Below are 21,026 nucleotides of genomic sequence, written 5' to 3'. Positions count from 1 at the left end.
GTCCCTAAACCCTTAAAAATGGGAGGAACCCCTATAGTTGAATAAAGTTTTATTTATTCCATATTACTATTACTGTCCAAGAAAACTAAAACCTGGCATTAGTGATCTGAGGTCTGCAAGCAATATATTTATCATCAGGAAAAGCTTACTATCCCCAGCGGTTGGAAATAAATGGAAAATGTTTTTTTTTTGTTTGGTTTTCTTTTTTTTACCAGTAATCCACAAAAGTTCTGTATAACGTGGCTAGATGTAATGGACATGTATTGATGCTTAGTACTTGTAAAATTTCTATTGTTTTGGGTAGAGTTACCAAGGTAAAATGTGAAAGTAGAGTATAACACAGAGACCTGGTCATCTACGGATAGTAGAAGATGAGACTGACTTTATCATGCAATGATATTTGAAGCATAACTTTAAGGCCCATGGACATGGGGCAATCCGGACACAAAAAAATGTATGAATCATGCCGACCGTAGAGCTTGCAAGGAGGCATCACAGATGATGACTATGTAGGGAGTCCTGTCTCCTGACAAGGTTCGGACTGGGAAGTACAACTAATGTATGCACTGGATTTTCAAGTCCAGATAGCCCTATGTGCGTAGGACCTAAAGGGAATTTTGACTCCTTGACTATGGAGTTGGATCTGTCAGCACCATACTTTAGAGCAGAAGGAGCTGAACAGATTGATATCTAGTTTATGGCAATTCATTCATTCATTCATTCATTCATTCATTCATTCATTCATTATGGGTTATAATTTATTGAGTGAAATCTCTACCCAGGAGTCCAGTGGGCGATCCAAATCAGTGATTGACAGAAAGCTGGCAGTCATTATGGAGACTATAAATTGCCCTCACAGAACACATATACTGACACCTAATGCACCTAGGACAACCATGGGCCTCCAGCACCCTACATGACAGGTGCTTCTATAAGTGCACCTGTCTGGCAAATCCAGACAACCCTGTTAACCATCTTATAGGTGGATGAACTTTTCAGAACTATAGTCCTACAAATCCCCTTCAGCATTAATCTGATATTTCCTCCAATACAAATTGTAATGTTGTGTTGGAAATTCTCAGTAAATTAAATCTCTAATCTGCTAAAAGGGTTAAAACACTTTCCCTTGTTTCTTCAGAGCGTAGGTCATCACAGTATCTGTACAGTACTGTCCAGTTGCTGCCTATGTTGTGTATTCTGTATGTTGTCGTTTTGTGCAGTACTTATTGTTCTTTCTGTATGACATAATATAGCTGTATGGGATTTGTCTATATGTTTTTATTCTCTTCCTTTTTAAAGGGCTTCCCTGGTGACTTTGGAGAGAGAGGTCCCCCAGGACTTGATGGCAACCCTGTGAGTAATATGTAGTCCAACACAAGAACCATTGTCATGAAATGAGGTGTCTAATTTTTTGCAGGAGGCTATTAAATGGGATCTAGCAATAAGGAATGTTCTTAGTCACGCCGTGCATGAAGAAAGCATATAAATATTACTGATCCGCAGTGCAGTATAAATAAATGAGGAGGCATATTCGCTTAAAATAGAATTTGGAATTAGGTTGGACATGTAGAGAAGTGTAAAATGAGAGATTTCTGACTTTTAACCCCTTGTTTACATTCTGGGAGTTGCAGTGCTCACTTGCCGTGTTTTTCATAGTGGCCATTATGAGTACTGCATCAGTGTCTCACTCAATTGTATAGGACTGCTGCTGTAAATAGACAGCAAGTGAACACTACAGCTCTCCTCATATAAACAATACTGGGAGTAGTGGTCCTGTGAAAACAGTTGACCTGCAGTGTGCCTGACAATATCACTGATCTAAAATCGGTGGCCTAATTTAAGGATTGGCCATCAGTCTTATAGATTGTTGTCAGCTGAACCCACCGATTTTGCCAAGAGTGGCCAACTATCTAATATGTGGACTCTTCCCCAACATTATTTGTGAATTTTAACACCCTCTCCTTGGCTGGAGGTAAGTTGCTACTTTCTCTCCATTAAAAACATATGCTTGCTTCGACAAACCAAGCATATGTGCGTATGGAGCAGCATGGAGAGAATAGTCTAAAGTGTATGACTGAAAATGCCTCAAACTCCAATCAGATTAATCGGCTCTTTAAGATTTTATACAAACTCTTTATTCACTTAAATCTGTAACTTACAAGATGACTATCAATGGGTTGTTTAAGATCACATCTGAGGCCCCATTCTACTCAAAAATCGGTGAAAGTTGTGTATTCTAACTCCTATCACCTTCAAATCTGCTTCGATGAAAAAAAAAATTGACATGTCATTTCTTTTGGAAGTATACAGTGGACCAAAACCAACCAGGATGGTGGAGTGGAATGATTAGCGCTAACCCAAATGGCTGTCAAGTAATCCTTTGTTATTGGTGCCAAACACAACGCGTTTTGAGGTGTAACTACCTCTTTACCAAGTGTAAAATATAGGCATGAACATGGCTTACAAACAGGCATCTTTATATAGGCAGCCTAAGATGTTAAGAAACACCTAGTGGGTATGTCTCCACATCTGCACAGCAAACTCACAATACCAAAGATAGAAATAAAATTACATGTACTACAGTGGAGTGAAAAGAGTTAATAACTACTAATTATTATAGGTAAGAATTGTGGGAATTAAGTAACTGATACTGGCATTGTCTTGCAATTAATTTGCGTGTCCAAGGATAAATACTGCCACTATAAAGTTATGAAGCAGCTGGACAAAACTAGCTTGTTTATGCAGGTGCAGGACATGAATGTGGCCAGCTGATGCTCTGGCCATTCTAGGAGAGATGCCACTTGTCTGCGTTGGTACCAAAGCCTTGCGCAGGTGCAGCCAGTATTACTGAACAATGCCCCGGTTAGCAGGTGAGCTCACTGCTGAAACCGGGGAGCGCCTGCGCTGATGAAAGAAGTTTGCTAAGGTGCTCTCGTACCCTAGCACCTTGCTATGCTGAAGAAGAGCGATGTAACAAATAAATAAGCCAAGGACTATGTAAATAGATGGATAAATGAGATGGGTGGCTTATACTAAATGTACAGTACTGAGGAGTAGATGGGTGTATATTTGCTTATGGTACTTGAAATATAAACTGATAAAAACAGATGTGAGTGGTGTATGAGGATGTATAACAAAAGATCAGAATACCGCATATACTCGCGTATAAGCCGAATTTTTCAGCACATTTTTCGGCTTATACTCGGGTCAGCAAAAAAAAAAAAAAAAAAAATTATTTAGGAAGGGGGGGGGTCTATGACCAGCCGCAATATCGATGTATAGAATAGAATCTCCCATGAAATAGTGGGAAAAAAAGAAGCTTTAAAATAAAGTTGTAAATCACTCTTTTCCCTAGAATACCGTAACTATATTGGCTGGTGAAATTGAATAATAATAATAATAGAGAATAGTGTATATAAAACCTATAGATTGTATATGACAGGACACATATAAGAATAAATAATAAATCTATTTATATTACATAACACTTTTGGTAATGCATGCCTATATTTTACACTTGATAAAAAAGTAGTTGCAGGTCGGTACGCGTTGTGTGTGTTTGGCACCAATAACAAAGGACTACTTGACCCATCCATGTGGGTACATGCTGATCATTCCACTCCACCATCCTGGTTGGTTTGGTCCACTGTATCCAATTCTTTAGGCAGTGTCTGTGCAGAAAGTGTTGTAGGTAGCCACATGGAAATAAACCCTGAAAAGGGCACTAATGTGAGAGCTGCAAAACTGTGGCAGAAATCTTCACTGATTTTCTGGGTCAGATTTTTTTTCTTCTTTTGGTGTTTTGTGTACATGCTCTTAATCATTAAAATGAACCAAATATACCTTCTAATGGTTGTCCATGATTAGAAAAACATGGCTGCTTTCTTACAGAGACAGCATCACACCTATCCATAGGTTGTCAGGTATTGCAGTTTAGCCCCTTTTCAATAGGGTCAATCTGCAATACCAGACAAAACCCACAGATGTGGCGCTGTTCCTGGAAGAAAGTAGCCAAGTATTTCTCTTCCTGAACATCTCTTTTTGAAATGCATATTCATTTGGAATAAAAACTTTGACTTGGGGTCTATAGTGGAAAGTGTCTATGTAAAGGGAGAAGTTTACTAACCAAGCTACTGCAGTTTTCTGGTGTAGATGGGTGTAAGTTAACCCTTTCTTTGGTGCACGGTTCCTTCTTGCACTACGGGTGAGCCACATTGTTCTTTCTACGCCCCGCTTGTCATGTCTTGCAAAAATGGGTGGAGACCAAGGTGGAGATGTCAAATAGATTTACTATAACTCACACCAGAAAGCATGAGTTATACCTGAAATCCACTAGTTCCTGAATAGTGTAGATTTCTATTCTGGCTCACAGGATTGAATTCATTAGTAATAATTGACGTCAATGTATAGAGCGCCAGTTTCAAAAATTACCGCTTAATATATTAGGTTTGATTTTCTAAAAAAAGTGTTTTCTTTCCATCATTATAGGGTGAGTTGGGTCCCCCAGGTCCTGCTGGTGTCCCTGGATTCATTGTAAGTACTGTGTCCAAATAACATGTCTCCTTACCAATATTTGTTGGTGTGTTCCCCTCCAGGCGCTGCTGTAAAGTGCTTGCCTTACAAAAAGTTACTTCATTATTTATTAATCTGTCCTTGAATTAATTTTCTTTTACCCACACTGAGCTTGCGAGTCTTTACTCCTAGCAAAGGAGGTGTTTATAGCCCATGTTTCCATCATAAAATACCAAGTATTTTAATTAAGGAAGCCTTGTATCCGCCTCAAGCGCGGGGCAGTGGGCGTCATTGTGGGTATAGACTTTCATGGTTCTTTAGAGGTCGGTAGTATTCTCCATAGTCTTTTGAATGTTAGTTTATTTATTTTCATACATTCTGTTGGCAGCTTTCCACCAAAGAAGTGGCTGCCGGAGTTTTCTTCTACAGTACGATAGGTTCAAATATTTATAGTCGTGGCGCTTGGCGGCATACGTTTAGTGAAATCTAATAGCTGTGCATAGCAAGGCATGTTATGAAATCACCCATTTTGATAGTAAATGGGCACGGGTGCTAATGCCTGCCTCCTGAAGGAAGTCTAGTGTTCCCTTATGTCAAGCCATTTTTGAGGTGGGGAGTGGCGGACTGTGGTGTCCTTGATTGTCATTAGTGACTGTAAGCCTTGAAGAGGTTTTACTCATGGCTGTCCACATTTTTCCCCATGACATGACTTGTGGCGATGAGGTATATGGTGCATAAAACCCCAACATATACCATTGTGCTGTATAGTAACATCTACCTGTCTCTGACACCCAAAGAGCACACATGTGCCTTTTTTTCATGGAATCCCTTTGTATTAAAAATAGAGTAGCTTAACTATCTTTAGCAGGCCAATAGAGGTGGAGTGCGACACTCCTGCCTGATCTTCAACACCATTCATGGTGGAAACCCTTTTCTTATGATCAGTGGGGGGTCCCAGTGATCAGAAGTCAAGTTATCACCCTACTTTTGAATAGGATTCATAACTTGGCCCAACCCTTTTAGATGTGAGGGCCATTTCTATCTAATGTTAGGTTTACACTGAGTTGTTTTTTTTTTGTTTGTTTTTTTATAAAGGCAGATTTTTGAGGCGTAATCTGCCTCCAGAAATGCCTCCCTATTCATTTCAATGAGCTTTGCAAGGCTAGAGAATAAAATCTCAAAATCCACCTAAAGAAAATTTAGGGTGAGCTTTTCTTTAAGCATTTATGGCATAGCCACAGGAATGGCCAAATCAGATGGCAGTATCTGTGTAAGCTGTATGCTGACAGCCCAGATTCAGGTGCAACACTGTGCTGCCCAGGGAAAGAATATGCAAACACATTTCTTTAATGCCTGTTTTTTAAGAAATCTTTTGATAGTATCTTGGATTACAGTCAAATCAGAATATCAATATATCCTCCAAAAGGAAGAGAGACCTGTCCACAGGCAACGGTTTCAGGATTATTACTCCTTATCAGAGCAAAGCAAGCTACTGGATGACTGGGTGAGATATACTGTATATGTGAGGTCAAAAAGGGTATTATGTCTCCCTAAGGAGACTGACCTCATCCATGATGTCTCGCCTAGCCAACCAGTACCTTGCATCATGCTAACCTTGAAACAGCTGTCTGTGGATGAGCCTCTCTTCCTTTTGGAGGAGATATTCAGGTTTGGCCTTAATGCCAAATCATGTCAAAAGGTTTCTTGGTTCATGGATCTATGGAGCTACTTTCTAGAAGGTGGCACTAGAGTGAGTCTTCCTTTTTCATCAAGGAGAATTTATTTACATATTCTTTCTTCAGAATTCTTAGCAGAGTAAGGGCTGGTTCACACCTGCACCCAGTCTTCGCTTTCGGGTTTCCGTCGAAACTGGACAGGAGACGGAAACCTGGCGGTCAGTTTTCAAATCCATTCACTCAACCCGAAAGCGGAGACCGGGCGCAGGTGTGAACCTGCCCTAAGCACAGTCTGTCCAAAAGGTTGCCTGCAAATGAAGTGTCCTTTATGCTGTGAAGAAAATTTATCTTCTATCCATAGGATGGATAACTGAACGATGGGGGTCTTACCACTGAGACGCCACTGACTGTACCCATTGCTAGACAAGATACATCTTCATTTCCATTCACTTAAATGGGAGTACCAGATATAACCAAAGTACAGCACTTGGTTATCGCCGACGTTTCCATTCAAGTGAATGAGCATGTGGATTCACTACATTCAGGCTGAATTCACAACAGGAGCAAAATACCCCTGTTTTCAGTTTCATGGAGGAATCTCAGGAGCCAGACCCCTCCTCCCTCACAATCAGATATTAAGGCTGTATCCTATGAATGGAAGATAAACATTCTTTGTGCCATCATCCCTTTAAAGAGATCTGGTAGCCCTTCTGACCACCAGTGTGGCACCTTTGATGCACAGCTTTTCAGCGTCTTTTTTTTTTTTTTTTTTTTTTTTTAAGAAAAAAACATTTTGGATATGTTCACACTAGCACATGTACAGTGGATTTCCCATACCAATTTGCAGCAAAGTTTCGCCAAAACTCATCTGGATACTGCAAATGAAACCCAAGCATATATTATCAAATACTGAATCCACCACAAAATCTGCATATAATAATGTTTAAAGGGATTTTACCATTAAACTACCTTTTTTTCTAATTACCACGTCGGAATAGCCTTAAGAAAGGCTATTCGTCTCCTACCTTTAGATGTGGTCTCCGCCGCGCCGTTCCATAGAAATACCGGTTTTAACCGGTATGCAAATGAGCTCTCCGCAGCAATGAGGGCGGGCCCCAGCACTGAAAGGCCGATGAGCGCATCCCTATTGCTGCCCGAGAGCTCTTTCCTGCGCCGCCTCCTTCTTCTGCAGCAACTCCGCCTCTTCTGGCTTCTCTTGCTCTTGTAGTTCTATAGAGGAGCATAGAGAGGCCACCCCAAAATGGCCGCTGGCCAGCTTCTGTATTGAACTGCAAGAGCGGGTGGCCTCTCTATGCTCCTGTATAGAACTACAAGAGCAAGAGCCCTTCAGTGCTGGGGCCCGCCCTCATTGCTGCGGAGAGCTCATTTGCATACTGGTTAAAACCGGTATTTCTACGGAACGGCGCGGCGGAGACCACGTCTAAAGGTAGGAGACGAATAGCCTTTCTTAAGGCTATTCCGACGTGGTAATTAGAAAAAAAGGTAGTTTAATGGTAGAATCCCTTTAACCAGTACGTGTGGACATAGGTTTAATGTTTCCTAGAGCTGAGAGAGATCTGAACCTATTGCACCCGCCTGCACTGATGCAGGACTTCTCTAAGGAACTTTTGTATGTAGTTGTCAGTCTTGAAAAATGTCCCGAGAACTCTATAATAAGGATACAGAATCCACTGCAAAAGAAAAAAAAATATTGTCAGGAAATTGTACCTCGAGTCTTGGTTGGAATTTATTGCCTCAACTCTGAAGTTAACCACATGGAAAAATATTCCTTTCCCTCAGAAGCCCTTTCATCCCTTGATAAGCAGTCAGGAAAGGGGACCTCACATTTTTGGAAGTGTTTTTGGATATCCAGTGCCTATAACGTGTAAATGACTGGGGAATACACGTACCTTCTCATTTCTAGGTTTCCATATTATTTGGTTTTTTTCAATCTTTTTCTTCTTTCTTTTGAACACTGGCTTTATTGCCCTCATCCTAGGCTAGTGGTTGTCTTATACATTGTTCCCATCATGTCAAAAATTATTTAGAAATATTGTTTGTAAGTTTGTGAATCCTAAACCGATGAATAGTAGTCATTTTTGTATACAGACTCAGTGAGCAAGGCCGCCCACTGGACTCCTTATGTCAGGTTCACTGATAGAGTATTGCTAGGATATGCCATCACTTCATGATTGTAGAGGGTCTAACCCCTGAGCACTCCTACTAATCCGGAGAATGCCACAGTGGTGCAGTTCTGCATACCCTTTATTTTTCTCTACTCCATTTCTCTCTGGCTATTGATAATTGATTACCTTGTATGTCATCATTATGAGTTAGCCATTAAAAAAGGTATCATCTACTGAAGACTCTCAAGTTTTTTTTGTTTTTTTTTTATATTCCATACCTTTCCTAAGTGATAGGTCATCAATTTAAAAGTCCCAGAAAAATACCCCCCCACCCAATTATGGTTCACAAGTGCAGCATGGTTGTTCCCATTCAACAAATACAAATCTTTTTACAACTTGCATACTGCCATGTATACGTGGGGGTATAGATGCATTTGACTTTTTGGATCCATAAAAGGTCCCCATGTCCACACTGCATGTGACAGAAATAAGAAGGAATACACATGAATAGACTAGTCAGTAGTGCAGCCTCAGGCAATGAAGCTATAGCTTTAAGTTCAGCATGGCGATGGCTATTAAAAAACATGTTTTAGTGTTCACGGACCGTGTAGGCGAATCTGAAGAAAAGACTAGTCTAAAGGTTATGACCTGAACCCATTAATAGTTATAGCTACATAGAGAAGCAGCATCACAGATTGATATGTTGTGTCCTTGGTCAGACCTAAAACTATATGGAAAATGCACAAGTAGTTTACAGTAACTGCTGTGGACCGTCCCCAGGCAGTGCAGTCTGGTTTACAGTACCTGAGAGAGGACTATATCTATCAGAAAATAACTGTACAGGCTATGGGCAGGCTCATACTCCATTGATGCTAGAAATTCTTTACGACTGGAGGACTGACCACCCAGCAACGGGGACCGAGGTCAATATTATAAGGGAGGACCCACACACACAGCACACAAAAATCTTATGCTGTTAGATGAGATGAAAGATAATGCCCACAATCTGGATAGTAGCAACAATTTTGTATGTGCTACCATACAAATGGTCAGTCATGCTGGGCCTGCTAGTCCTAGAGCTTGAAGTGACTACCTTCCAGTGCACGTGTATCTATACAGTGAAACTACTGTATGTTGTATAGGATCCATATACATATTTAGTATAAATATTCAACATGAACATCAGGTCGGTAGGGGATCAGACTCCTGCTTCACCCCCCACAGCGATCATCTGATTCAAGCAGTCACTACTATCACCTCCTTACTAAGGAGTCCTTAGGTCACATGGCCTTTTTGTAGCTCACTCTCATTCAAGTGTTGCAGTACACAGCCGCTGCACAGGTGATCAGATTGGTAGTAGTATATGAACAAGTTACCTGGGTGGTGCCACCTGGGTCTTTCTCTGCACATGCTCTGACACCCTTTGACATTAGTTGACACCCATTTGTCAGTATTTTCATACTATGTTTCCAGTAAGAATAATGGGAACAATAGAAAACACAATTCTATGTAAAAATCCTCGAGAATTATGTATGTAGTATGATACTCCTTACAGATGATACCTGTTGGGTTCTTAGCTTTATGTGCAAATAATAGATTAGGTTGCATTCCTATAGGGCAGATTTGATGCTAGTTTGGGGGATTTTTTTTTTTTTATTTTACTGCTGAAACATCAAGTATATGTTTTAAAATTAAGAAATGGTGTATGTATTTTTTTTTCCTGGGCAGTTCTAACTGCACCATTTGAATGCTCCCTTAGCCTCAAGCTTCCCTCAAGCCCCTTTAGCCTTTAGCTTCTTCACAAATTGAGTTAAATGTACATTTATCTTTCCCTTTACCACACTTGTAGATGAAATAAATCCTGTTTTTATACAGAAAATCGATCACTTCCTCCGTTAATGTAAGAAATTAATAAACCTAGAGCCAGAGGGGAGGAATAAAGAAAATAGGGCCGTGTATATAAACACAGGAGTCAATGGGCTTTGTGCTGGTCATTACCATGTGTTATTTCTGTCCATTAAATATTCATTTTCTTCATGCCTATGGTAATGAAGGGCGCAGGGCTCCTGTTTCACAAATATTGGCACAAGCCCCTCCATCGTTGATTTGGGTGACAGTTCGTGCAATGTCTCTGAGGCTGAATTCCATTTGTCCTAGGCATTTGTGGATGTCCGCAGGTGGCTTATTCCCGAAAAAAATCTTATTAAAGGGCAGCAATTGGTGTAACATGAGCCTTGTGTGGTTGTAAATAGCTGGGGTCTGTCCTGTATAAACAGAAGCCTGAAGAGGTCTTTATATGAGGCAGTACAAAGAGCAGGCTTGTTGTAACATCCACCCCGAGCTGCTTCCCTGGCTCTGTGCACTGGAGCTCAGAAGTTTGGCTCAGCCCTGTAACTTTCCCTGGACTCCGGGTGATTCACAAAGCTTCGCACTGTGATTCACAGGATGATATTGGACAGCGCTGCCTTTACCTGCACTCTTGATGTGCGTAAAAATGCAATATTAATAGTTATTTATGGATATTCTCTCCATGATGTGCTGTAACCTTACAGTTGCCTTAGGGCCTACTTATACTGCAGCAATCAATACTGTGTCTTACCATTAGGTCCCATGTACCTAGCGAGGCTCACAATATTTGTCCTTTAGGTCCAGTTTCCTAAGTAACCAATATAGGCTGTGTTCACATCACATTAAAAGCCTTTGTATACACCTGTAAAATTAAAGGATTTATCCCATAAAGGCCAAAAGACTGACCTATTGGCCTCCATGGCCTGGGAAACAGCAGACTGCATTATTCCATACAAAGGTATACAGTAACACAAATACCATGCAATATATATTGGGAAGCCTAAGGGCATCATATCCAACTGTATGTCTGTACAGAGAGATACATTGCAGCTTTGCATCAGAGGATCTCCTGATATATACCACCAACTTAGGCTCCAAATAGTTTCTTAGAGTAGCAAACTGAAATACCTGGAGGTGTCCAAACAGAGAGCGTACATGTATGTTCCTCCTTACTTTTCCGCTTGGCTGGGCATGTCTTGAGATTAACAATTTGTCTAGACAATATTGTTTCATGACATTGTGTCACAAATTGATATGCTATAGGTGTCTGTCTGGGGCCACCCAGTGGTTGTGTTGTACATTTACAACCTTTTAGGCTTTTTGTTAGCATGTTACTATATTGTATTGAATAGGTTAAATGAGAAACTGGAGAGCTTAAAGGATCTCATCCGCGAGTCAACAGTTGATAACTTCTCCTTTAAATATCCTCAATATCCGATCTGTGGGGATCCAGTGCTCAGGAATATTGCTTGAAGAGAGAAGAGCCTTTGGGTTAGTGCTGCAGCCCTTTCTCTACTTACCAAGTACAAACCATATCTCAGCTAGTGGCTGTGGTTAGTGTTGCAGCTCACATTCCCTTGAATTGGGGCTGAACTGTAAACTGGCCATGTGATGAGAGAACATGAGCTGCGCTCAATCAAGTGTCATTTCCACTTCAAGTATCTGATTTTTGGGGGTCCTGGATATTGGTCCTCCAGAGTCGCATATTGATGACAAAATTCAACCCTTTCAACGGGTACAATAATAGTACATTCCTGACCCCATACCTGCAGAGATCTTAAGCCTTACCTTTGGTGATATTTTATCACACATCGCTTTCCTTACCTGTCAGGTCTGAATACCAGCCACCCTGTAGGATAGTATTAACCTAAAAACATGAAATGCTCAGAAGCTTTAACCCTACTATATGTCAGAGGACTTGCTTGCGTGATCCATTACTTAAATATTTTGTCTGAAAAGCCATTCATAGTCAACTTCCCATCAATCCCTGCTAACCACATCAGAGGAAGATAAAGTAGCTCACTTCATCGGTACTGATGCAAATAATATCACAGCTGGAAGCGTGCGAGCCTGCAGAGTGTTCCACGTCGAGACAGTCCCAAACCTTTCAGTAGATCAAGTCTCCGGTACAATACTGGGTCTACTGATTCTATCTGTCCCAGTCTTGTTGAAAAATGAATGGGCACAGCTCCTGTTTCTTTGATCTTTTGCCTCTCCTGCTCCGCTTCAGTTCCTACTAGTCAGCAGCAGTCGAGCCAGGTAGCGACCAGACAAGAGGAGCCTTCTACACTGGTCATAGGAAGCTCTTTCAGCTACTTACAGAATATGAACTATCCTTGGCGTTCAGCCCGTCCTCAAGCCACTGTACACAGATGGGAAGATCTCCGGTGCTGATAAAATAATAGTTGGAGACCTCACTTACCACTGAGCTGTAGGAAATGCATAGATGGGATTGAGAGATACTGTTTAACCATTGAATTGCCTCTTTACTGTATTCTTGTGCACTTCATTGGGTTGAATAGGTTGCGCTTTCCATTGATTTTCAGTTGTTTTCCCAAGTTGTCTATTTTTTACAAGGATAAAAAATGGTTGCTTTTGGTAATATCAGTTTAGACTTGTATGATTTTAAGACGTTTTTGGCTACTTTGTGGTGAGGTGCAGCAGTTTTATCAAGAAGGTATGGTCAGGAGAGACTTGGATTCATTGGGCTCTTAAGCTTCTCCCTTCCAGTACCCTGCTAAAGTGGGGTTTACTGAGATACAACAGCCATTTACCCCAAATTATCTAATTGTTATGCTATGTATATACACTGTTTCACAATCAATCTCTTTCATGGCCTTCCATGTTACTCCTGGACACGAGAGGTTACTTATACCATGATGGCAGTGGCAACTTACTTTACCTTTCACTGATAACTTGCTGCCTATTTTTTGTTTATATGTCACTTTGCGTTGAGGTTTGTTAAGTATTGACACCCATGTTGGCCTATATTAGACCTGAATTATTTGTACAGGTCATCACTCAGTTGGACACACATTCATTATTATTTGTTGATATCTGGTGCACTTCAAAGGTCATTGTCCTTTATCTCCCTGATCATAGTTAACATTTTTAAATCTAAAGCTGGCCATATACTTAATTGATTACCTATTTTTAGAATAGGTCATTAGTTGAAGATTTGTGGGAGCCCAACACCCAGGACCCGCGTGACCAGCTGATGGAATCCACAGCAGTGCTGCTTTGGCTTTACAGACCATGTGACGTCATGTTCATTGGTCACATGACCTGATTGCAGCTGAGCCACGATACCAAGCACAGCCGCTATACAAACGCAGCCCCTTAAAACAGTTGATCGTCTGAGAACCTGGGTTTCAGGCTCCAGTTGATCTTTAATTGATGACCTATCCTAATGATAAATCCTCAATTATAAACCTGGAACAACCCTTTAGGATGTAAGCCTGCAGCCATTTTTCCCATCCCTCTCGTTCACACTCTGCTGAACTGGGCATACATGTGTTCTCTGTAAGAGAAGGGATGAAGTTAACATAGGCCACCCTTGTCAGTAGCTTACCCAATACTATTGTTCTTGGAGAGAGATGTTCTAATCCAAGTGCCTGATCTGTATTTCCCCCATCACTAAGTCACTGCACACATTAGACAGTCAATTGGTTCTGTTGGAGTTCATTGAACATTCATGGAATATGTACAATATGGTCAGCTTTATCCAGTTATACTACAGAACTAGTAATTATCTGATGTGCTTTATTGTGTCTGTTTTATACTTAGCAACTCTTTTCTGAAAAGGTTATTATTTCCTACTCTTTCAGGGTGACATGGGTGCTGTTGGACCTATAGGTTTTATGGGACCCAAAGGTTTAAAGGTAAGCTCCCCATTATAAATCATTCACTGCTGGCCCACAAATAAGCAGATACATCTCTATGTAATGATGTACACTGAACTTTCCACAGTGCATTTCTTCAATGCACCTCCTCTGTATGGGGACTGACCTCCTCCTAACATGGCAATGTGTGTCAGGACAAATCTATTATTTACTTATCTTAGAACTTAATACCGCCTGTAGTAATGCCAGCCTGCCTTCCCACTTAGGAACTATAGAGATTATTACTGGAATTCCTGGTGGTATACAGTAATAAAGAAATTGATTCTTGGTCTTGAATAGTAAAGTGGTAGTCCTCATTCCTGGTGGTCTAAGGGAGTGGGGTTAAAGGGCTAATACCTTGTATCCAGTGGGATGATAGCCACCCCACACACGAGTCTGCAAAATCTGAGCTGAAGCAAAACACAGTGTTCTTATCATGAACATCTCAGAGCTTTGTGAAGGTCAGGGATGGAGAGCACTATGCAGCTCTAATGCTGCTGCACAGTTTTCTCTGTGACTGGGAAGGCTGCTTCTTGCAGACTCAGGATTGGTAGGTCTGGCACTGCCAGATCTGCTAGACCTCAGAGACTTGCACAGATCTTTTACCCAGTCATGTGGATGGCTCTGTATCAGGATCACTAAAGTAAATGTAGGTTTCAATATCTCTTTGCTGATTAGGTTTTCATATTGGCTCTCCTACTGTTTTGCAGGGGCTGCCGGGGAACTCAGGAGAATCTGGACTGAAAGGTGATAAGGTGACCAGAATACTCCCTTACTGCATTGTGTTTTGCATGCAATAAATCCGGTATCTTTGCCCCTCTCTCTTACATATTTCTATCCAGTAGACTGTGTATAAAATTACATCTGACCTCAACAGGTAAAAGTGTGCATAAATGACATCCCCCTTCCCCCCAAGAGAGTTCTTGGAGTACTGGCTTATTTTATGGCCTATTAAATAATACAGATTTAAGTTGGACAAGCCATGGAGAATGGTAGCGGTTAAAGAATAAACCATACCCATCCATTAAATTTCGCCCCCTCTGCTACATCATTCACATGACCACATGATGCCTGCATGTTCAGCACATGATCAATACGGCCAGTGATTGGTTGCAGCTGTTACAGAAATTATGTCATTGCTGGACGACTGACAGGGACAACCAGAGCAGAGACGCTGGCGAGCAATGGGAGGATTTAAAGGCAGTCTACAATTTACTCTTTAATTTATTCCCTTGTAGGATAATTTTTATAAAAACCTGGAAAGCCCCTTTAAGGCAATGTGTATATCTCATTTTTATGTCTAGGCTATATATACATTCAGCTTCTACATGTATGTTGTGATATTATTTAAGAAAATAAGAATTTGCCTTGAGGCTATTTATATTGCTAAATTTAAATGCACCCACATGAGACTGATATACTGCAGTTGTCCACACAGAACTGATATACTGCAGTTGTCCACACAGAACTGATATACTGCAGTTGTCCACATTGGACTGACATACTGCAGTTGGTCCACACGGGACTGATATACTGCAGTTTGTCCACATGGGACTGATATACCGCAGTATATCCTCAGGGGACTGATATATTGCAGTATGTCCTCAGGGGACTGATATATTGCAGTATATCCTCAGGGGACTGATATATTGCAGTTTGTCCACATGGGACTGATATACTGCAGTATGTCCTCAGGGGACTGATATATTGCAGTTTGTCCTCAGAGGACTGATATAATGCAGTTTGTCCACATGGTCCTGATATACTGCTGCAGTATTTCTGCAGTAGTAAGGGGGCATTCACACTTGCGCCCATGTCTGCCCGCTGGGTCTCCTTCCTATTCCCCAGTGAAACTGGATAGGGGACGGCTACCTGGCAGGCAATTTAAAAACACATTAATTTAATGGCTTTTTAAAGCAAACCGCTGATGTCCGTATGCAGCCTCTCTGCAGGGAAACAGTTTTTTTTGCGGGGATGGACACAAAGTCTTTCATGTCTGGCTTTGTGTCTGTGCAAAAAAAAAACAGTTTCCCCCGCAGAGAGTCTGCATACGGACACCGATGGTTTGCTTTAAAAACCCATTCAAATCAATGGGTTTTTAAAACTGACCACCGGGAAGCCGTCCCCTATCCAGTTAACCCCGGGAATGGGACAGAGGCCCAGTGGGGGAAACACGGGCACAAGTCTGAACGCCCCCTAAATCTGCAAAAAATGTACCAAATGGATTTGTTATTGCTAAAGGTTTATGACTTTCTGCATACTGCAGAAAATCTACAGCAAGTCTGCTTCATGTTTTCCTGTAAAAATATTACCCCAGCAGTTTGTAGGAAAATTTTTAAAAATCATACTCTCCTTTCACAAATCCACTACTTATCTTAATTGACACTACCCAGTCCTTGCTTGACCTGACTTTCTGGTGTCTCTTGATATACAGGGCAATACCCAACAGTGCTTGCTCAGCCAATCACTGACTGCAGCAATGACCCGCCTCAGTCAGTGATTGGCTGACCTGCCATGTTCCGGTGTTTCCTGTATGTGTTAAGACGATCGACAATAGATCCATATACATGAGGAGATCAGGCGGTAATCCTTACTGGTCTAGTGGATGATTGGTTAGAGATGGGTTTGGCTTTTTCTTATTTTATTTTTTTCTGTAACCTGCTGGATACATTTAATCACTTTTTTCTGGACATTCCCTTTAAGTGTGCATCTAAAATTCAGTTGCTGGTAAATACATTTGCAAAGAGGACTAGAAACTGTTTTGTTTTGTTTTTTGTTTCCATTATGTCAGTTAATTTCTTAAAGGATTTCTGTCAGCAGGAAAATTGGTATGAAACGAAGGACAGTAGCTTATAAGGTGGCTTCTAGACTACACTTCTAGACTGCACATGTTTAATTCCAAAAATATTGAAGTAGATACTCCTCATACTTTACTTTTGGTTTTGAAGTTAAGGCAAAGGTGACCTACTGTGTAATTGGGAACAGTGCCAGGGAACCTGCATAGTTGGTGTAGTATATAGTGTACACTGGTGAACGAATAGGCGCTCTCTTAGCAGATGACGTACAAGATACTCTCGTAAAATACTTTGGACTATTTTGGACAACATCCAGAGTTTGATGTTCTTGTTCAAAAGCACATGAGAATTTTTGAGGCCTGTTGTGGTTTGTTTTCAGCTTTTCGTTCTCTCTGATCTTTGCCTACCAGCAAATTGTGAGCATAAACTAGTCCCTCTTCCTTCTTGTACAGCTTATTCTGTAAGGCACAGTAGGGTCACCCAGTTTTTTATGTGGCCAGTCACTGTGGTTGATACACCCAGAACACACACTGCTAAAAATAATTGTGACATTTATTGCTGTGTAAAATCACAAGTAAAAATATGGCGATTTTCTTCTCCATTCAACAAGTCTTGTTGGGCTCTTAAAGCTTGATGCTGGGTCATTTAAATCAATGACAAAAATATAGGATTGTAAAAAAAAAGGGGAATTTCTAGGAATTAGGTTTTTATGGACTATCCTTGGGGTAAGATAGGTGGGGGTCCTATAGGTAGTACCCGCACAGATCAGCATTGCAGGGTCTGTACTGTACCTAACACTGGGCCGGAAGCCATAGTGTCTGGCCATCAATACTGCAGCTCAACTCCCATTGACTTCAATAGGAGCTAAGTTTCAGTACAGGTGTCCGACCATTAAACAAAGATCAGAGCTTTGTCATCCCAGCCCAGTGCTGTGAATAGTATGGTTGCCAGAAGCAGCACCATATAGCTGAGCCATTCAGTGGCTGCTGGTTGGACCCCCACTTATCTTAATGATAGTACATAACAACCTAAATCCTGGTCAACCCTCTTAAAAATTTACCAGACCAGATTACTTTACACAGTGAACAACGCTGTCTTCTTCTAGCTCCATTGTCTGTGTATTGGCTGCTGGAAATGGCTGTTTTCCGGTTCACACATATAGGTCTTCAATATCAGACTAGTGGAGATATGAGACCTGGAGTCCCCGCTGATCTGATATTGATATACTATATACAGTCCTATGAAAAAGTTAGGGCACCCCTATTAATCTTAATCATTTTTAGTTGTAAATATTTTGGTATTTGCAACAGCCATTTCAGTTTGATATATCTAATAACTGATGGACACAGTAATATTTCAGGATTGAAATGAGGTTTATTGTACTAACAGAAAATGTGCAATATGCATTAAACCAAAATTTGACCGGTGCAAAAGTATGGGCACCTCAACAGAAAAGTGACATTAATATTTAGTAGATCCTCCTTTTGCAAAGAGAACAGCCTCTAGTCGCTTCCTGTAGCTTTTAATCAGTTCCTGGATCCTGGATAAAGGTATTTTGGACAAACAATTCAAGTTCAGTTAAGTTAGATGGTCGCCGAGCATGGACAGCCCGCTTCAAATCATCCCACAGATGTTCAATGATATTCAGGTCTGGGGACTGGGATGGCCATTCCAGAACATTGTAATTGTTCCTCTGCATGAATGCCTGAGGATTTGGAGCGGTGTTTTGGATCATTGTCTTGCTGAAATCTCCATCCCCGGCGTAACTTCAACTTCGTCACTGATTCTTGAACATTATTCTCAAGAATCTGCTGATACTGAGTGGAATCCATGCGACTCTCAACTTTAACAAGATTCCCGATGCCGGCATTGGCCACACAGCCCCAAAGCATGATGGAACCTCCCCCAAATTTTACAGTGGGTAGCATGTGTTTTTCTTGGAATGCTGTTTCTTTTTGGACGCCATGCATAACGCCTTTTTTTATAACCAAACAACTCAATTTTTGTTTCCAAAATGAAGCTGCCTTGTCCAAATGTGCTTTTTCATACCTCAGGCAACTCTATTTGTGGCGTACGTGCAGAAACGGCTTCTTTCTCATCACTCTCCCATACAGCTTCTATTTGTGCAAAGTGCGCTGTATAGTTGACCGATGCACAGTGACACCATCTGCAGCAAGATGATGCTGCAGCTCTTTGGAGGTGGTCTGTGGATTGTCCTTGACTGTTCTCACCATTCTTCTTCTCTGCCTTTCTGATATTTTTCTTGGCCTGCCACTTCTGGGCTTAACAAGAACTGTCCCTGTGGTCTTCCATTTCCTTACTATGTTCCTCACAGTGGAAACTGACAGGTTAAATCTCTGAGACAACTTTTTGTATCCTTCCCCTGAACAACTATGTTGAACAATCTTTGTTTTCAGATCATTTGAGAGTTGTTTTGAGTAGCCCATGATGCCACTCTTCAGAGGAGATTCAAATAGGAGATCAACTTGCAATTGGCCACCTTAAATACCTTTTCTTATGATTGGATACATCTGGCTATGAAGTTCAAAGCTCACTGAGGTTACAAAACCAATTTTGTGCTTCAGTAAGTCAGTAAAAAGTAGTTAGGGGAATTCAAATCAATAAAATGATAAGGGTACCCATACCCATTTCTTTCTACAAAACAATTCAAGTTCAGTTAAGTTTGATGGTCGCCGAACATGGACAGCCCGCTCTCAAATGATCTGAAAACAAAGATTGTTCAACATAGTTGTTCAGGGGAAGGATACAAAACGTTGTCTCAGAGATTTAACCTGTCAGTTTCCACTGTGAGGAACATAGTAAGGAAATGGAAGACCACAGGGACAGTTCTTGTTAAGCCCAGAAGTGGCAGGCCAAGAAAAATATCAGAAAGGCAGAGAAGAAGAATGGTGAGAACAGTCAAGGACAATCCACAGACCACCTCCAAAGAGCTGCAGCATCATCTTGCTGCAGATGGTGTCACTGTGCATCGGTCAACTATACAGCGCACTTTGCACAAATAGAAGCTGTATGGGAGAGTGATGAGAAAGAAGCCGTTTCTGCACGTACGCCACAAATAGAGTTGCCTGAGGTATGAAAAAGCACATTTGGACAAGGCAGCTTCATTTTGGAAACAAAAATTGAGTTGTTTGGTTATAAAAAAAGGCGTTATGCATGGCGTCCAAAAAGAAACAGCATTCCAAGAAAAACACATGCTACCCACTGTAAAATTTGGGGGAGGTTCCATCATGCTTTGGGGCTGTGTGGCCAATTCCGGCATCGGGAATCTTGTTAAAGTTGAGGGTCGCATGGATTCCACTCAGTATCAGCAGATTCTTGAGAATAATGTTCAAGAATCAGTGACGAAGTTGAAGTTACGCCGGGGATGGATATTTCAGCAAGACAATGATCCAAAACACCGCTCCAAATCCTCAGGCATTCATGCAGAGGAACAATTACAATGTTCTGGAATGGCCATCCCAGTCCCCAGACCTGAATATTATTGAACATCTGTGGGATGATTTGAAGCGGGCTGTCCATGCTCGGCGACCATCTAACTTAACTGAACTTGAATTGTTTGTCCAAAATACCTATATCCAGGATCCAGGAATTGATTAAAAGCTACAGGAAGCGACTAGAGGCTGTTATCTTTGCAAAAGGAGGATCTACTAAATATTAATGTCACTTTTCTGTTGAGGTGCCCATACTTTTGCACCGGTCAAATTTTGGTTTAATGCATATTGCACATTTTCTGTTAGTACAATAAACCTCATTTCAATCCTGAAATATTACTGTGTCCATCAGTTATTAGATATATCAAACTGAAATGGCTGTTGCAAACAACAAAATATTTAGAACAAAAAATGATTAAGAGTAATAGGGGTGCCCAAACTTTTTCATAGGACTGTATGTTTAACCAAGAAAATCCCTTTAACTGCACACAAACACTCCATCTGAATTGATCATGAATTCAGCAGTGAGGTTTATGTTGCAGTGGGACAGACCCCTGTAAAGATCATTTAGTGAAATCAGATGGAGGGTGGCCCTCCATAACTTTTTCCATGTGATGGCCCTTGCTGACTGTCATGGATTTGGAGATAATTACGGGTCTTTTACTATTCCACATCTCTGGCTTGTGCTTCTGGCACTTCTTGTTGTTTTCCTATCTAAGGGTCCGTGGCCTATGTT

General features: G+C 41.1%; 1 protein-coding gene across 1 annotated transcript in view; it reads left to right on the top strand.

Annotated features, from left to right (window-relative positions):
* COL27A1 (collagen type XXVII alpha 1 chain) overlaps nt 1-21,026 on the top strand; it is a 219,851-nt gene that overhangs the window by 79,456 nt on the left and 119,369 nt on the right. The window contains exons 13-16 of the mRNA XM_075259238.1: nt 1,300-1,353; nt 4,489-4,533; nt 13,990-14,043; nt 14,754-14,798. Coding sequence (XP_075115339.1) covers nt 1,300-1,353; nt 4,489-4,533; nt 13,990-14,043; nt 14,754-14,798 — 198 coding nt within the window. The remainder of the gene's footprint in view (nt 1-1,299; nt 1,354-4,488; nt 4,534-13,989; nt 14,044-14,753; nt 14,799-21,026) is intronic.

Source organism: Leptodactylus fuscus, chromosome 11, assembly GCF_031893055.1.
Source record: "Leptodactylus fuscus isolate aLepFus1 chromosome 11, aLepFus1.hap2, whole genome shotgun sequence".
Classification (NCBI taxonomy): domain Eukaryota; kingdom Metazoa; phylum Chordata; class Amphibia; order Anura; family Leptodactylidae; genus Leptodactylus; species Leptodactylus fuscus.
Note: the sequence above shows the minus strand (reverse complement) of the source record. Positions and strands in the feature narration are given on the sequence as shown.